Source organism: Chrysochloris asiatica, unplaced genomic scaffold (genome assembly GCF_000296735.1).
Source record: "Chrysochloris asiatica unplaced genomic scaffold, ChrAsi1.0 scaffold00018, whole genome shotgun sequence".
Lineage (NCBI taxonomy): Eukaryota > Metazoa > Chordata > Mammalia > Afrosoricida > Chrysochloridae > Chrysochloris > Chrysochloris asiatica.
The window spans coordinates 24,292,169-24,307,174 of NW_006408536.1; the positions used below are offsets into that span (position 1 = coordinate 24,292,169).

Consider the following 15,006-nt stretch of genomic DNA (forward strand, 5'->3'; position numbering starts at 1 on the left):
AGAATTCCCTTTAGGTTTTAGTCCCAGAAAGGGGTTTTCCAGGATGGGCTGACTTTTTTTGCATTGATACCTCCAAAGCAAGCAGCTTGCTTAATACTCAAACAGCCAAACAGTCTTTTTTTCCCCCCTCTTTCCTGCAATAAGAATCTTCTGTTCTCCCAGCAGTTCTGGGTTGGTCTGCATGTCTTTTCAAGTGGAAATGTTCCGCCTCAGAAGGTTCTGGGTGGGGCTCAGGATTTCACCTTAAGGCTCCATACTCCACAAAGGTTTACCAAGTAGCTTATTTTCCTGGGCAAATCCTATTTCCTCCTTTAAAAAATCCAATCAGTTATAGGCTGAAGATGGGCTTACAAGATTTCTGTAATAACAACTCCCAGTATTCATTTCTGTTGCACATAAGTCTAGTTTACAATAGTTGTTGCTGTTGTTGTTAAGTGCCTTCGAGTTGATCCTGACCCATAGCGATCTTGCATAGGGTTTCCTAGGAGCGGCTGGTAAGTGTGAACTGCCAACCTTGCAGTTCAAAGGGCTTTGCAGTCTGGCCCATTAACCCACAGCGGCACACCAGGACTCAGCAGGAGAAATCAATAGCCACAAGACAATCAAATACATAAGCATAAACATTTCCCCTCTCCTTTATCCATTCAGCCTTTCTTGCTCCACGTATCTATTCACAGAACACTGTTGTCCCAAGGTTGTGCAAAATCACTATTTACCTTTATCCTGTTTAGCCCATATGTACCTCCCTAAGTCTTCCCCTATCTTCATTGTTCATCTGCCACCCTTCTTCTTCTTATGTATTGACCTCACCCTCCTTGTATATTACCCTCCTTGTCACCCAAGCTAACATGTGTCTACCCTCTAGCCTGTGAATTACTCTCCCCTCCCTTCCACTCCAGGTAACCATCAAAGAATGTTTCTTTTAGTATCTAAAGCTGTCCTTAATCTTTTAGGATAATGGTCTCATACAATATTTGTCCTTTTGTGACTGATTAATTTCACTCATCATAATGTCCTCCAGGTTCATCCATGTTATGAGGTATTTTGCAGATTCATGGTTATTCTTCAAGGTTGCATATTTATTCCATTGTATGTATGTGACAAAGTTTGTTTATCTATTCTTCCATTGATGGGCATTTAGGCTGTCTCCATCTTTGTGCTATTGAGAATAGTACTGCAGTGAACATCGTTGTGCAGAGATCTGCTTGTGTCCTGGCTCGTATTTCTTGTGGATATATGGAGTCTTCGTGTGGCGCTCTGGGTTAATGCACCAGACTGCAAAGCCGTTTGAACTGCAAGGTCGGAGGTTCAAGCTTACCAGTCACTCCTTGGAAACCCTATATAGGGTTGCTATGGGTCGGAACTGACTCAAAGGCACTTAACAACAACAACATATACCAAGTAGAGGGATTGCTGAGGGGATACCATACTGTTTTCCAGAGTGGTTGAACCATTTTACAGTCCCACCAGCAGTGTAGGAGGGTCCCAGTCTCTCCACACCCTCTCCAACATTTGTTGTTTTCTGCTTGCTTTTTTTTAACTTCCCTGTTAATGTTGGTGTGAGGTGATATCTCATTGTTGTTATAAATGAACCTAGCTGATTTTTATATGTTGATCTTGTACCCTGCCACTTTTCTGTGTCTCCCAATGAGTTCCAATAATTTTCTTGAGGAGTTTTTGCAATTTTCTCTATATAGGAGCATATCATCTTCAAACAGAGACAGTTTTACCTCTTTACCAATTAAGACGGCTTATAGCTCTGGCTAAGACTTCCAACACAATATTGAATAGAAGTGGTAATAAAGGGCATCCTTGCCTGGTTTCTGTTTGCAAACGGAATGCTTTCAGTTTCTCTCGGTTGAGAGTAATGTTGGTTGTTGGTTTTGTATAAGAGCTTTCCTTTGTAGGTAACATTCCGTTTTTCCTGAGTTGCTTTCAGGATTCTTTCCTTGGCTTGGATTCTAGAGGGTTTCATTAAGATATGTCTTAGTGATTTTCTTTTGGTGTTCATTCAAATTCTTGAATGCCTATCATCTCATCTCTCATGATGTTAGGGAAAATTTCTTCCAGCAGCTCTTCAACTATCTTTTCTGTGGTTTTCTTGGTCTCTTCCTGATCTGGAATTTGAATCACCCATAGGTTATTCTTCTTCATGTTGTCCCACATGAATCTTAGGCTCTCTCCAGATTTTTTCATTATTTTTTCTGAACGTTCTTCTATTTTACTGGTATTGAGAGATTTATCTTCAAGTTTGCTAATTCTGGATTCCATTGATTCAATTCTATGCCTTTGCCCTTTCAGTGTATTGCCCATTTCTGATATCTTAGTTTTGATCTTCTGGATTTATATTTGTAAGTTTTATATTGTCTCCAGTGTTGTGTCTATTTTGTTTGATTGTTCCTATAGCACTCTTCTGAATTCTTCCTTGTTTTCAAGCTTTCTGTGAAACCTATAGATGTACCTCAAGCTCATTCTCCTGAATTCTTTTTCAGGTACTTTCAGTGCCTCTTCTTCCTCATTATCATTTTCTAGCTCTGCCTCTTAGTCATCTGTTTGAGCTACTTTGTTTTGTTTCCTTATGTTAAAAGAATTTTTCTGCTGATTTTTAGGTATTGTGCTATATTTGTATTAAGTTTAAGAATGAAGATGATACAACCTTGCTTGCTGAAAGTGAAGAGGACTTAAAATATTTACTGATGAAGATCAAAGACCACAGCCTTTGGTATGAATTGCATATTAATGTAAAGAAAACAAAAATCCTCACCACTGGACCAATAAACAACATTTTTATCAATGGAGAAAAGACTGAAGTTGTCAAGGACTGCATTGTTCTTGGATCAACCATCTACACTTATGGAAGCAGCAGTCAAGAAATCAAACTACGTATTGCATGTTTTATTAGGCAAATCTGCTGCACAAGATCTTTTTAAAGTGTTGAAGAGCAAAGATGTCAGCTTGAGGACTAAGGTGCGCCTGACCCAAGCCATGGTATTTTCAATAACCTCATATGCATGTGAAAGCTGGACAGTGAATTAGGAAGACCGTAGACAAATTGATGCATTTGAGTTATAGTGTTGGAGAAGAATACTGAAAGTGCCATGGGCTGCCAAAAGAACCAACAGATCTGTGTTGGAAGAAGTGCAGCCAGAGTGCTCCTTGGAGGCCAGGATGGCCAAACTTTGTCTCTCATACTTTGGACATATTGTCTGGAGGGAGCAGTCAATGGAGAAGGATATCATGGTTGTTAAGGTGGAGGGTCAGAGAGAAAGAGGCAGAGTCCCAGCGAGATGGATTGGAAAAGTGGCAGCATCAGTGGGCTCAAGCGTGGCAACAATTGTAAGGTTAGCCCAGGACCAGGCAATGTTTCGTTCTGTTGTGCATAGGATTGCTGAGTCAGTACCAACTCGATGACACCTAACAACAACAACAGCATGGAGATAAGAAATCAAAGAAGGAAAAATAAAAAATAGATATAGAGTGGATAAAATTCAAGGAACCGGAAAGGAGGAGAATGAGTAAACAAGCAAAAACAATGAAACAACCAAAAGAAAAGCAAACAAAACCCTAACCCAAACGAAGAGAAAACTCTGGGTGGGTGCCGGGGTGCTCCTGCAAGTCACAGAGTTCAGGATATAGGTGTAGGAGGGAGGTGACAGCAGAGTTCCTGGCCCTTAATACAGTTCTATTGGCCTTAGTATTATCTATGTTAAGGGAACTGAGTCCAAAAGTAGCTCATGGAGACTTGATGGAGCTGGACCACAGTGCAGCTGGGAGCAGAGTGATTGGTTAACTACTGGTCTGGTGGCTCTGTGGGTTCTGTAGGTCTGGAGCCAAGCCTGCCTGTATCCATGTACCAAAGTGGTGCACCAAAGTGGCGAAGTTGGCCCCTGCCTCACACGGATGTGGCTCCCAACACGTACCTCCAAACACCTGGAGAGCAGGGTCTAAACTGGGGATAGAGGAGGGTGGAAGCTGGTTCACACCTTCTTTGCTCACCAGGGGAACATGGGGAAAAAGAAGGAATCCCACCTTTCCTGTAGCCTGAATGAATCTACTCTGCAAGGCCACTTGTTTCCAAAGGTGCTCATGAGATAGTCACACCATGTCTGGTTGGCCATTTACCAGTCAGTCTCACTCTCATGTTATCCCTACTCGGCTTCTCTCAGAAAGCACTCAATCCACTTTTCTAAGCTTTCCTCTGAAGTTCACTATGCCAGAGTTTTCATCTGTGTCTGTTTCATTTGGTCTCTCATATTTTTGTTGTAGAGAGTTTGTGTAGTGTGTCTGTCGAGTCTGCCATCTTGCCAGAAGTCCTGGTTTTTGTTTTTAAGGAGTTGATGTTACATCCTTTAAACCTGTGTTGTCTACTCGGGCAGGCAATGCACACTTGGCTACTGAACATTTGAAATGGGTTAAGTCTAAATCCCATTGTATTCTCTAGAGTTCGAACACCTGATACTCATTACTTCTGAAACATCACAGCCTTGAAAATCCTGGGGAGCACAGTTCTATTCTGACACACATGGAGCCACCATGAGTTGGGAGTGACTCCGTGGAGACTGGGTTGTTTTTTTTCTTTAAAAAAAAAAAAAATCCATACTGCCTATCCAACCCTTTAAGCTCGTCACTTGGTTCCTCAGAAAAGGACATTATCAATGGTTCATCCTGAGTTCATTCTATAGAAAATAAACATCAAAATGTGTCCAGAAATATACTGACTGCTCTCACTAAGACCACAACAGGGTGTCCCAGACAGAGCAAGAGAAAAATATAAACAAATTCACATAAAACACTGAAGGAATCCCTGAGACTACAGTCCTAAGCTGCCTTTTGATCTGGAACTTAAACCATCCCAGAAGACCATAGACAAACTCAGAAAATGAACACCTGGGTAGAACATGTTCCTTATAACTATTATGTGAGGTCAAAAGGACAACCTTTACCCAAAAGCAAAACTGAGAAGGCAGGAAGGGGTAGAAAATTTGGACAGGGGAAATGGAAACCCCAGGGCAGAAATAGGGAGAGCGCTGACACATTGTGGGGACTGCAAACCATGTCAGGGGATACTTTATGTACAAATAATTGAATGAGAAACTAATGCGCTCTGTAAACTTTCATATAAAGCACACACACACAAAGCGTAATTCTGATGCAGGTAGGGTGTGGTTCTTGGTGCCATTTGTGGGTGCACATGAAAATGTGCACCCACAAATCTTTACACTACTTTAGACTTCATCTTAGCACCCACAAATCTTTACATTACTTTAGACTTCATCTTAGGTTCTTTCTCTGATAAACAGGGATCTTTATGCACTAAAGATTGGTTAAGTATCTACTGTGTGCCAAGGAGTATACCAAGCATTGAGAATACATTATTCATTCAACTTGTATTTACTTACATTGTCAGTCAAGAGTCTTTTGGATCAAGCAGTGAAGAGTGGGCCATAGAGAATGTGATCCTGTGGCAGGAAAAATGTGGAGGGATGTGTTCCTGGTTACAGGGACACCAATCAGTAAGGTATTTGTAATGAAAAGTTATTCTGTTGACTTCTCCATGCAGTTTTAATAAATAAGTAAGGGCAAATCAAGTTCTCTGGTTGTTAAGGTGCCTTCAAGTCGGTTCCAACTCATGTAACAATGAAACATTGCCCAGTTTTGTGCCACCTTTACAACTTCTTTTATGTTTGAACTAGTTGTTGCAGCTGCCATGTCAATCCATCTCACCGAGGGTCTTCCCTTTTTCACTGACCCTTCACCTTACCAAGCATGATGTCCTTCTCCAGGGACTGTTTTTTCTTAATAACATGTCCAAAGCAAGTGAGATGAAGTCTCACTATCTAAGTTTCTAAGGCACATTCTGGCTGCATGTCTTCCAACAGAGATTTGTTTGTTCTTCTGAAAGTCCATGGTATATTTAACATTCCTTGCCAACACCATAATTCAAAGGCATCAATTTTTTGACCTTATTGTCCAGCTTTTCCACGCATACGAGAGTGATTGAGAAAACCATGGCTTGGTTTATAGTCTTCAAAGTGACATCATTACTTTTTAACACTTTAAAAAGGTCTTTTGCAGTAAACGCAATGCAATATATCCTTTGATCTCTTGACTGCTGCTTCTATGGCCGTTTTGATTGTGGATTCAAGTAAAATGAAATCCTAGGCAACTTTGATCTTTATAGTGATGTTATTATAGTCCATTTGTGAGGATTTTTGTTTTCTACTGAGGTGTTGTCCATACTGAAGTCTAAGTAAAGGGAAGATCGTATGTTTCAGCCCTTACGCTATCATTATTGGATGTCTTCAAATACTGTGTGCTGTTCTGCTCTGCATGCTGGAATACAAACCCTGGGTTCTAGAAAATTCTGATCAACACCCTCTCTAATGACAGTTTCTTCACAAAGCCCATTCTGATTTCCCAACCTCAATTTTCTGGACGCCCTTATGCTTAACTCTTAGACTACCCTCCTGTACTTCAGTAGATGGACTTGTCTCTGAAGAGGCGTGGCAGTGGTGTGTTTTGTTGCCACCACGCCCCCTTCACATCCCTCCTTCTTTCTGGTACATTCTATCATGTTCTCTCTCAACCCGTGGTCATTTTTTTTTTTTTTTTTTTTGCCCTCAGAAATGAGCCTAGATTTAGTTCTTTACATTTCACTGTGACTTTTAAGACAAGTTGTTGCTAACTCTCTAGAGCTGCCCACACTTCAGAGCTGAGCATTACCAGTACAACAGAATTATAAATGTACTTTGTCCCCAAGAGAGTACTTTGATCCCCAAGAGAGTAAAGTGTCGTTGAACAGGGATTTTATGAGGAAGGAAATCCTTTTAGGTGCTTTTGAACTCAGGGCATTTTAATGACTTCTTGTAGCTTAAGTTCAAGTCTGGTCTGCTCCCATGGTTAGCAATGTTCCCTCACTTTTTTGATGTGTATACACTGTACAGCAGTGAAGACATCAGACGACGTATTGCATTAGGTAAATCTGCTGCACAGGAACTTTTTAAAGTGTTGAAGAGCAAAGATCTCAGCTTGAGAACTAAGGTGCGCCTGATCCAAGCCATGGTATTTTCAATATGGATGTGAAAGCTGGACAGTGAATAAGGAAGATAGTAGAAGAATTGATGCCTTTGAATTGTGGTGTTGGAAGGGAATACTAAAAGTGCCATGGGCTGCCAAAAGAACCAATAAATCTGGTTTGGAAGAGGTGCAGCCAGAGTGCTCCTTAGACGCCAAGATGGCTAAACTTTGTCTCTCATACTTTGGACATATTGTCAGGAGGGAACAGTAGCTGGAGAAGGATATCATGCTGGGTAAGATGTGTTATGACCAAAATTCGGGGTCCCCAAAGACCACCAAGGAGCCGACACCGATGCAAGTGCACAAGGGTTGTTTATTCAAGCTCGAGCCTGGGCCTTCTCCGTATCCAGCACAGCGGACTCGGGAAAAGGCCCTGAGCTCTTTGTTAGCGGAGTTTTTATAGAGTTTTCAAACAAGCTTAGGGTTTTTCAGCTTTACAGTATTTGGATTGGTTGACATTTGGCAAAGTATGAGATGTTACAGTTTAATTGGTCAGTACTGGTGGTCTTTTGTTCTTAGGCTAGGATAAGGAAAACATCTGGCATCTGGCCTTGGGTTGTCCTGTCTACTGCTTATCTAGTTCTCACTGTTGCTAGGGGTGAAAGGATATTCTAAGGCAGCATGAGCTGATTTAGCACGTTCCTGGAACAGGAGGACGTGTTCAGGCTAATGTACAGAATGGAGTCTTTTTCTTGGTCCTACAGATGGAGGGTCGGAGAGAAAGAGGAAGACCCCCAACGAGATGGACTGGCCAGGTGGCAGCATTCATGGACTCAAATGTGACAGCGGTAGTGAGGTTGGCCCAGGATAGGACATTGTTTCATTCTGCTGTGCATAGGGCCGCTATGGTCGGTTCCAACTCGATGGCACCTGACAACAACAACAACAAACACTGTACAGGTTTTCATTTTATCAGAAGCTTCCAATAGTTTCAACTTGGAGGCTGTCATGGCTTAAACTGTGTCTCCCCCTTCCTCTCCCCCACACAAATATACGTGGTCAGCTTGGCTGGGCCATGATTCTCAGTGGTTTGGAGTTACATGCTAATACCAATGATGGGATCTGGAGTGAGAAACCAGTAAGAGGATTAAGGTGGAATCCTGGTGTGATGCTGTAGGATAAGCACTGGACTGCTAACCACAAGGTCGGTGGTTCAAACTCACCAGCCACTCCTTAGAAACCCTATATAGGGTCACTATGAGTCAGAACTGACTCAATGGCAATTAACATCGCCACCCCCAATCTTAGTCCCATTATGACCCTGATCCGATGTAAGGGAGATTCCCATGGTTGTAGAATGTAATACCTTTTATCTTATAAGAGATAAAGAAACACACCTGTTCAGGACACAGAGCTCCATAATGAGGACATAAACGAAGAAAGAAAGTCGTCAGCAACAGAATTTTATTAGAGAAACTTAAAATTTCATATTCTACCCTGATATAAGAACAGCAAGGGATCTATTTCTGACTGTAGTTGAGATCATGGCTAAAGCAGAGAAAGTTACAATATGAGTATCTGTAAGTTAAGGAATACAATTTAAGTATGAAGCAAAACAACTTTGGTATATTCTTGTTTCTCTGGCTTTCCTTCTTGCCTGGATCTATACAGGGCCCACCCATACTTAGCTGAGTTGGGACAAGATACAAATAGTTGGGGAACTCATTTAGAAGTTTCCACACCCTAAGCAGCTAGGAATCCCACTGTGACACTGTAGGATAAGCACTGGACTGGCAAACCACAAGGTCAGCAGTTCAAACCTACTAGTCACTCTTGGAAACCCTATACAGGGTCACTATGAGTCAGACCCGACTCGATGGCACACAACAAACAGTGAGGAATGCAGAAGTTCTAGAATGCAGCTGTTTACGAGGCAACTATCATTTTTTGGGGGAACTGAAACCATCAAAGACCAAGTGTCCACATTTCTACTGCGTATGTCTAAGTTTACTTGAATTAGCTCCTGAGTATATTTAAGAGCACTTTAAAATACAAAGGCAAGTGATACTATGAGAGAAGCAGTCATTTTTGTAACTGTGAGAATAGTAACGCAAATTGTTATACCCAGGTTTTTAACCTAAACATCATGGTCTCAGACAAAATGATTACTTTAAAATCAACTTGCTTTCAGTAATGTTAACATGCCTACATATGTGTCTCGAGCTTACGGCTCATGTGTGTTCACAGCTGCATTTCTATTTCTCTACACCAAGATATCCCCAAATAACACGCATCAAATCAGCCTCTTTACACATCTCAAGTCAAATCTTTGGAGAGACAGACTCCGTGTGTTTTACATAGTTGGCTTTTCCAACTTTTGAAGACACATGAAAATGCTCATTTCTGCAACTACAATGAAAATATGACTTTCTAACTTCAATTCAAACTCCACTGTGGTCAAGTTTGAAACCCTCAATACTGCTGCTCAAGTTTGTTAATGACCAAAATAGATGTGCTTTTCCACATACAGAATTTGTCAGAGAAATTTTCTATGGGTTTACAATTCAGCAGGAGTGAGGGACGGTTGCTGATTATTCCTAGGCAGGTAAATCCTCATCTTTGGGGTGGAGGACTGAAATACTCAGCTGGGTGTCCTGCCAATGTGCATCTCATAAATTTTACAAACAGTTGATTAGGTGAAACCGTGAGGATCATGCAATCTCTGGGAACTTCCTCTCCACAACCACTTTGGGGTCATTTCTTAACACTCTTCTCAGGAGCAATGAAAAGTTTACTTCTTTGTACCGTTCTCATATGCCTCTTCTCCCGACATGCTTCACGTTAACTTTTAGTTAAAATCACCACTCGCTGAGAGACTTATTCTCTGCAATTACTCAGGGCAAAAGAACATTTAATAAAAGAAATAATAAATAAAGATATAATGTTGAAATATGCATTTGGTAGCACTAATTTAAAAATGTGCCTTTTTAATTATGTCAAAAAATAGTCAGACTGGTAAATGTGAGAGAACTTAAGGCGAGAGCTCCGAGGTGGCGAGGCTCTCTCTGTCAGACTGCATGACAAAAATGGTTTTAGAATCAGATCTACAGCGGAATGCCATTTTAGGACTCCAGGTTAGAGAAAAACTGGGTTTCCAGGAGTGGCATTTTAACAACAACAACAACAAAAAAAAAACACAACAAAAAACAACCCTAAACTCTCTGGCCTTGGCTTGGTCTGACATCTGTGCAAAACGAGATGCATTAATAGCCATCTTAAGCTAAAAATAAAATTTGGTTCAAATTAAACATACTAACTAAGGTGATTGATTTCAATCCTGGTTACCAATGTAAAAATTTTAATAAAAATTTACAGCATTATAAATTTTTCAGGTTTGCTCCACACAAACGGGCTTTCTACACAGGGTTGTACCCAAACGCCCATAGGCGCTGTCATTATATATTTACACAAGAGCCTCTAATGGGAAGTCACCTTTGGCAATCCGGAAATATATAAACTATGAGCTCCCACAGTGAGAATATATACTTGAAATGTTGTGGCCTCGAAGAAAGGAAAGAATGAAGGAAGGGCTCATCTGTCAGAACAATTCAAGAGGACACAAACATTTCTCCCATTTAATTACCTTATCGTTATTAGTCCTAATGCTAGAAAAACAGAGATAGACCAAAAAGGCAGAGTGTGTTTGTTGGACACGTCGTCACATTTGAGTTATAAGGGAACATGGCTGAACAGGTAAGACACGGATTCACCGTTGTGTGTCCTCCGGATGGCCTCCGCCAATATCATGGAAATGTCAATTACCTAAATGCCAGTGGGGAAGAAAAAGGGAAGCAGAAAATGAGTCACCACAGTTACATTCATTTAAAAGCTGCAAAGTCAGAAGGCCTAGAAATTAAGACCTTAGGCACTCATTGGGTTTGTCTTCAAATTACAACCTGTTCAACCAAACCTGTAAGGGATACTAGAAGCCAGATATTTGGGATAAAGATAGTATAAACATAGTGACACTATAAGATAAGCACTGGACTGCTAACAGAAAGGTTGGCAGTTCAAACCCATCAGCTCCAAGAGAGAGAGATGAGGCTTCTGTTCCCATAAAGAATTGCATCTTTGAAAACCCTATACAGGGTCACTATGAGTCAGGATCGACTCAACGGCACTTAATGATAACAACAACCCCTGTTTACAGCAGGAGAAAAATGAGGCAGTCTGCCCCGGTAAAGATTTGTAGCCTCACAAACCATACAGAGCAGCTCTCCTCCATCCTATATGGAGTCACTATGGGGTGGAATATACTCTGATGTTAATGAGTTTTACTTTGCTTTTATATAATTCCATTCAAAATTGGCCTGTGATTATCTAACTGGGGACAGAAAACGTCTTGTTCTTTGAAGGCCAGACGGTCTCTTTCACAAATACTTCATTCTAAGCTGTAGTACTAGAGCAATCACAGATGAACGGCATGGGCTTAGAACACTACCAACTTTAGTAACCAAAACAGAGGGCAGGGCAGGCATGGCCCATGGGTCACTGTACCCCAAAGCACAGCTAAGGTGGTGGTGGTGGTGGTGGTTATGTGCCGTGGAGTCGGTTCTGACTCCGAGGCTGCAAATCTTTACAAGAGCAGAAAACCTCATGTTTCTTCCATGGAACAGCTGGTAGTTTCGAACTGCTGACCTTAAGGTTCACAGCCCAATTTGTAACCACTATGAGTAGATAGCCTATTTTGATCATTCTTAAGTGGAGCTCCTTCTCCTACATGAATGGTTTTGCTCTCATGACTGTTTAAGGAATCATTTAACAGCTGACTTGCATCCACCTTCATTGCTCTACTGATGGGAATATGAAGGGGATGAAATGGCTTGCCAATGTTCCTGGTGATGCAGAGACAAAATGGGAACTCAACCCTTTCCCACAAATTTCAAGTCAGCGGCGGAAGGCAATGGTCTCACCTCTGGTGGCCAATGAATGTCAAATCAGGAACGAAGCTCAGAAAACCCTCCGCATAGCCTGCTTCTTACTGGTATTCAGTGGCAATCGACCGTGCCCAAAGAATGCACTGACTTCTGAAGGGCGTGGCCTTTGTCAAGATCTCACGGGATTTAGAGGCTCATGTCACCTAGCGTTACAGTCTCTGCCCACACAGAAGGGACCTGAAAGGCAGGGGCCTCGCTGCGTAGTGCCTCCCACAGTGTAGTCGGTACCTGAATCTTGGAGCAGTGTCTCATTTTGTCCTCTTGCGGAATTGTGTTTGTGACGACCACCGCCTCAAAGGCAGCATTATTGATTCTGGAAATGGCCGGCCCAGAGAAGATTCCATGGGTCAGGATAGCATAGACTTTGGTGGCTCCAGCTGAAAGTAGCCTGTAACAGAAGATGAATAATTAGGCATACTCTTGTGAAAAAGACGCATGTTCCATAAAGGAAAATGGGAAACAAATGTCACTTACAGCTACTAACCTAAAGCAAGATTTTTTTTTTTCTTCAGTGTTGTTGTTGTTGTTAAGTGCCGTCGAGTCGGTCCCGACCCATAGCGACCCTGTACAGGGTTTCCGAGGGTGTAAATCTTCAGTGTATGTCAGCAAAATACTTTGTATTACATTTTATCAACCTCACTCCTCTGTGGCGCTGTTGAAAATCAGTTAAGAACCAAGCACTGGACTGCTAACCGCAAGGCTGGTGGCTTAAACCCATCCAAGGCTCCTTGGAAACCCTATACAGGGGCATTATGAGTAGGAACCGCCTCTGTGATGACACTTAACCACCACCACCTCAGCACTGTTGACATTTGGGACTAGATCATTTTCTGCTGTTGGGGGAGAGGGTGGATCCGCACACTGTAGAATGTTTAGCAGCATCCCCAGCCTGTACCCATTACATGCCGATAGTGCCCTCCCTCGAAGATGTGACAAGATAAACTGTTTCCCAGACATTACCTGGGGGAAAAACTCACCTAAAATTGAGAACCATTGACTTAGCCCCATTGAGTCCATTCCAACTCACACCAATGCTATATAGGGTTTCCAAGGAATGGCTGGTGGGTTTGAACCACTGACGTTGTGGCCAGAAGTCCAGTGCTTATCAGTGCCACACCAGAACATGTAATCAACCTTAAATTACAGATGAGATACTTGACATTCTTGGGTTCAAACTAAGTCTTGGAAACCTGGTACATCTTTTACCTTTTGGCACATCTCAGTTTGGACTAGCCTCAGTCCCAGGGCTGAGCAGCCACATGAGCTGACATGGCCCACATTCTGCCTAGACACACCTTGGCAGCCAAGTGAAGGGAAGGCCAAGCAGAAGACAGCAAGGATGTGAAGAAGCCCACGGGATGGTCTTTCCTTCTGTGCTCAGCCATAGATGGAGTGCTTCCTGAGACCCCTTTTAACACACTGAAATTCAACTTTGAAAATGGGAATCAGAGCACAAAGGCCCGTGGTATCTTTCCTACCAAGGAATCAATAAAAAGAAATGGGCCTTGAATCTCCTTCAGTCTAGAACTCATTGCTAAGCAACCAGAAATGAGTAAGAACAATAGGCCTGAGTTTGAAAAACTAACCATTTGTCCCCTGTTACCCTCCACGCCCCAGAGCACCCCACGTACTTGTCGGCAGCATAGCATATTGTGCCGCAGGTGTCGGCCATGTCGTCCACCAGGATGGCCACACGGTCCTTCACGTCACCCACCAGAACCATCCGATCCACCTCGTTTGCCTTCTTCCTCTCTTTGTGAATCAAAGCAAACTCTACATTCAACCTGTCCGCAATAGATGTCACCCTGCACAAAGATATAGACACATTCAGTACAGCTGTACAAAACTTGAATCTGCAGAGCTTGGTAACCACCTACATGCACCCTAATGAGAAAAACCAAGTCTTCTCCTTCATAAGCCAGGCATGGTATGGGAGATGCACTAAGCAAACCATGATGAAGGGGACTAGTGAGGTGACCTTGAACTCATGGCAGCTGTGAGTGAGGCATTAACTGTCAGCAATTTGTTAATGGGCTTTACTGTGTTTGGGTCTTAAACCACGAGTCAGTTCCTTGGTCCATGGACAGGAAAGGTCCAAAATGTCTTTCTTTGGCTAGGGAGGGATTGAGCTAGCAGCAGAAAGAACGTGGGCAGGCCAAGCTGGGTAGGAGCCCAGGCATTTTGGTTTTTCTTTTGAACCGAAACCAGTTGCAGTTAAGTCGATGCTGTCTCATGGCGCCCCCTTGTGTGTCAAAGAAGAACTGTGCACCATAGGTTTTTTCAGGGGCTGAATTTTCAAAATAGTAGATTGGCAGGCGTTTCTTTTGAGGGCTGGTGGACTCGAACCTCCAACCTTTTGGTTATAGTAGTCATGAATGTTAACTGTTTGTGTTACCCAGAGACTTCTTTTCTTTGAAAAGGGGCTTAAATGACAAAAGTTACTTTGAAATATTGCCATAGACTCTGTGACATAAGAGATTCCCCTCGTCTAGTGTGGCACTGGGGGGTTAATGCACCAGACTGCAAAGTCGTTTGAACTGCAAGGTCGGCAATTCAAGCTCACCAGCTGCTCCTCGGAAACCCTATACAGGGTCGCTATGGGTCGGAACTGACTTGACGGCACTTAACAACAACAAAGTTATTAAAGTAACAATCAGTCAGGATGCAATTCAACTGAGAGAACACATTTATTGAGGAAATCCCCCACCCACACATACGCAATCATATCTGTGCAGCGAGTAGAAAACATAACCTTCAAAAACAGATTTTTAGAGATCTTGTCCCATATTTTGGGTCGGGGGGATGGCAATAGTCTCAATCCAGTGCATCATCCCGGAACTCCACGTATGCTCTGCTCACAGGGAGAGAGGGTAAACTTCAGAGAGGAAGGAGAGCACTCGGAACTTTGAGGTCCCCTTGTCCCCCCAATTCTGGGCAAATTCAGTGTTTTAATATTTTCTTCCATATAGAAAGAACTCCACTTCCAAGTTGA

General features: G+C 42.4%; 1 protein-coding gene across 2 annotated transcripts in view; it reads right to left on the bottom strand.

The window, feature by feature from the left end:
• Positions 1 to 10,746: 10,746 nt before the first annotated feature.
• The window catches only part of PRPS2 (phosphoribosyl pyrophosphate synthetase 2), a 29,725-nt gene continuing 25,465 nt past the window's right edge, over positions 10,747 to 15,006 (bottom strand). For both annotated transcript variants that reach the window (XM_006835630.1, XM_006835631.1), the window contains exons 5-7: positions 13,646 to 13,819; positions 12,243 to 12,402; positions 10,747 to 10,839 (exon numbers count right to left, since the gene is read on the bottom strand). In XM_006835630.1, coding sequence (XP_006835693.1) covers positions 10,747 to 10,839; positions 12,243 to 12,402; positions 13,646 to 13,819 — 427 coding nt within the window. The remainder of the gene's footprint in view (positions 10,840 to 12,242; positions 12,403 to 13,645; positions 13,820 to 15,006) is intronic.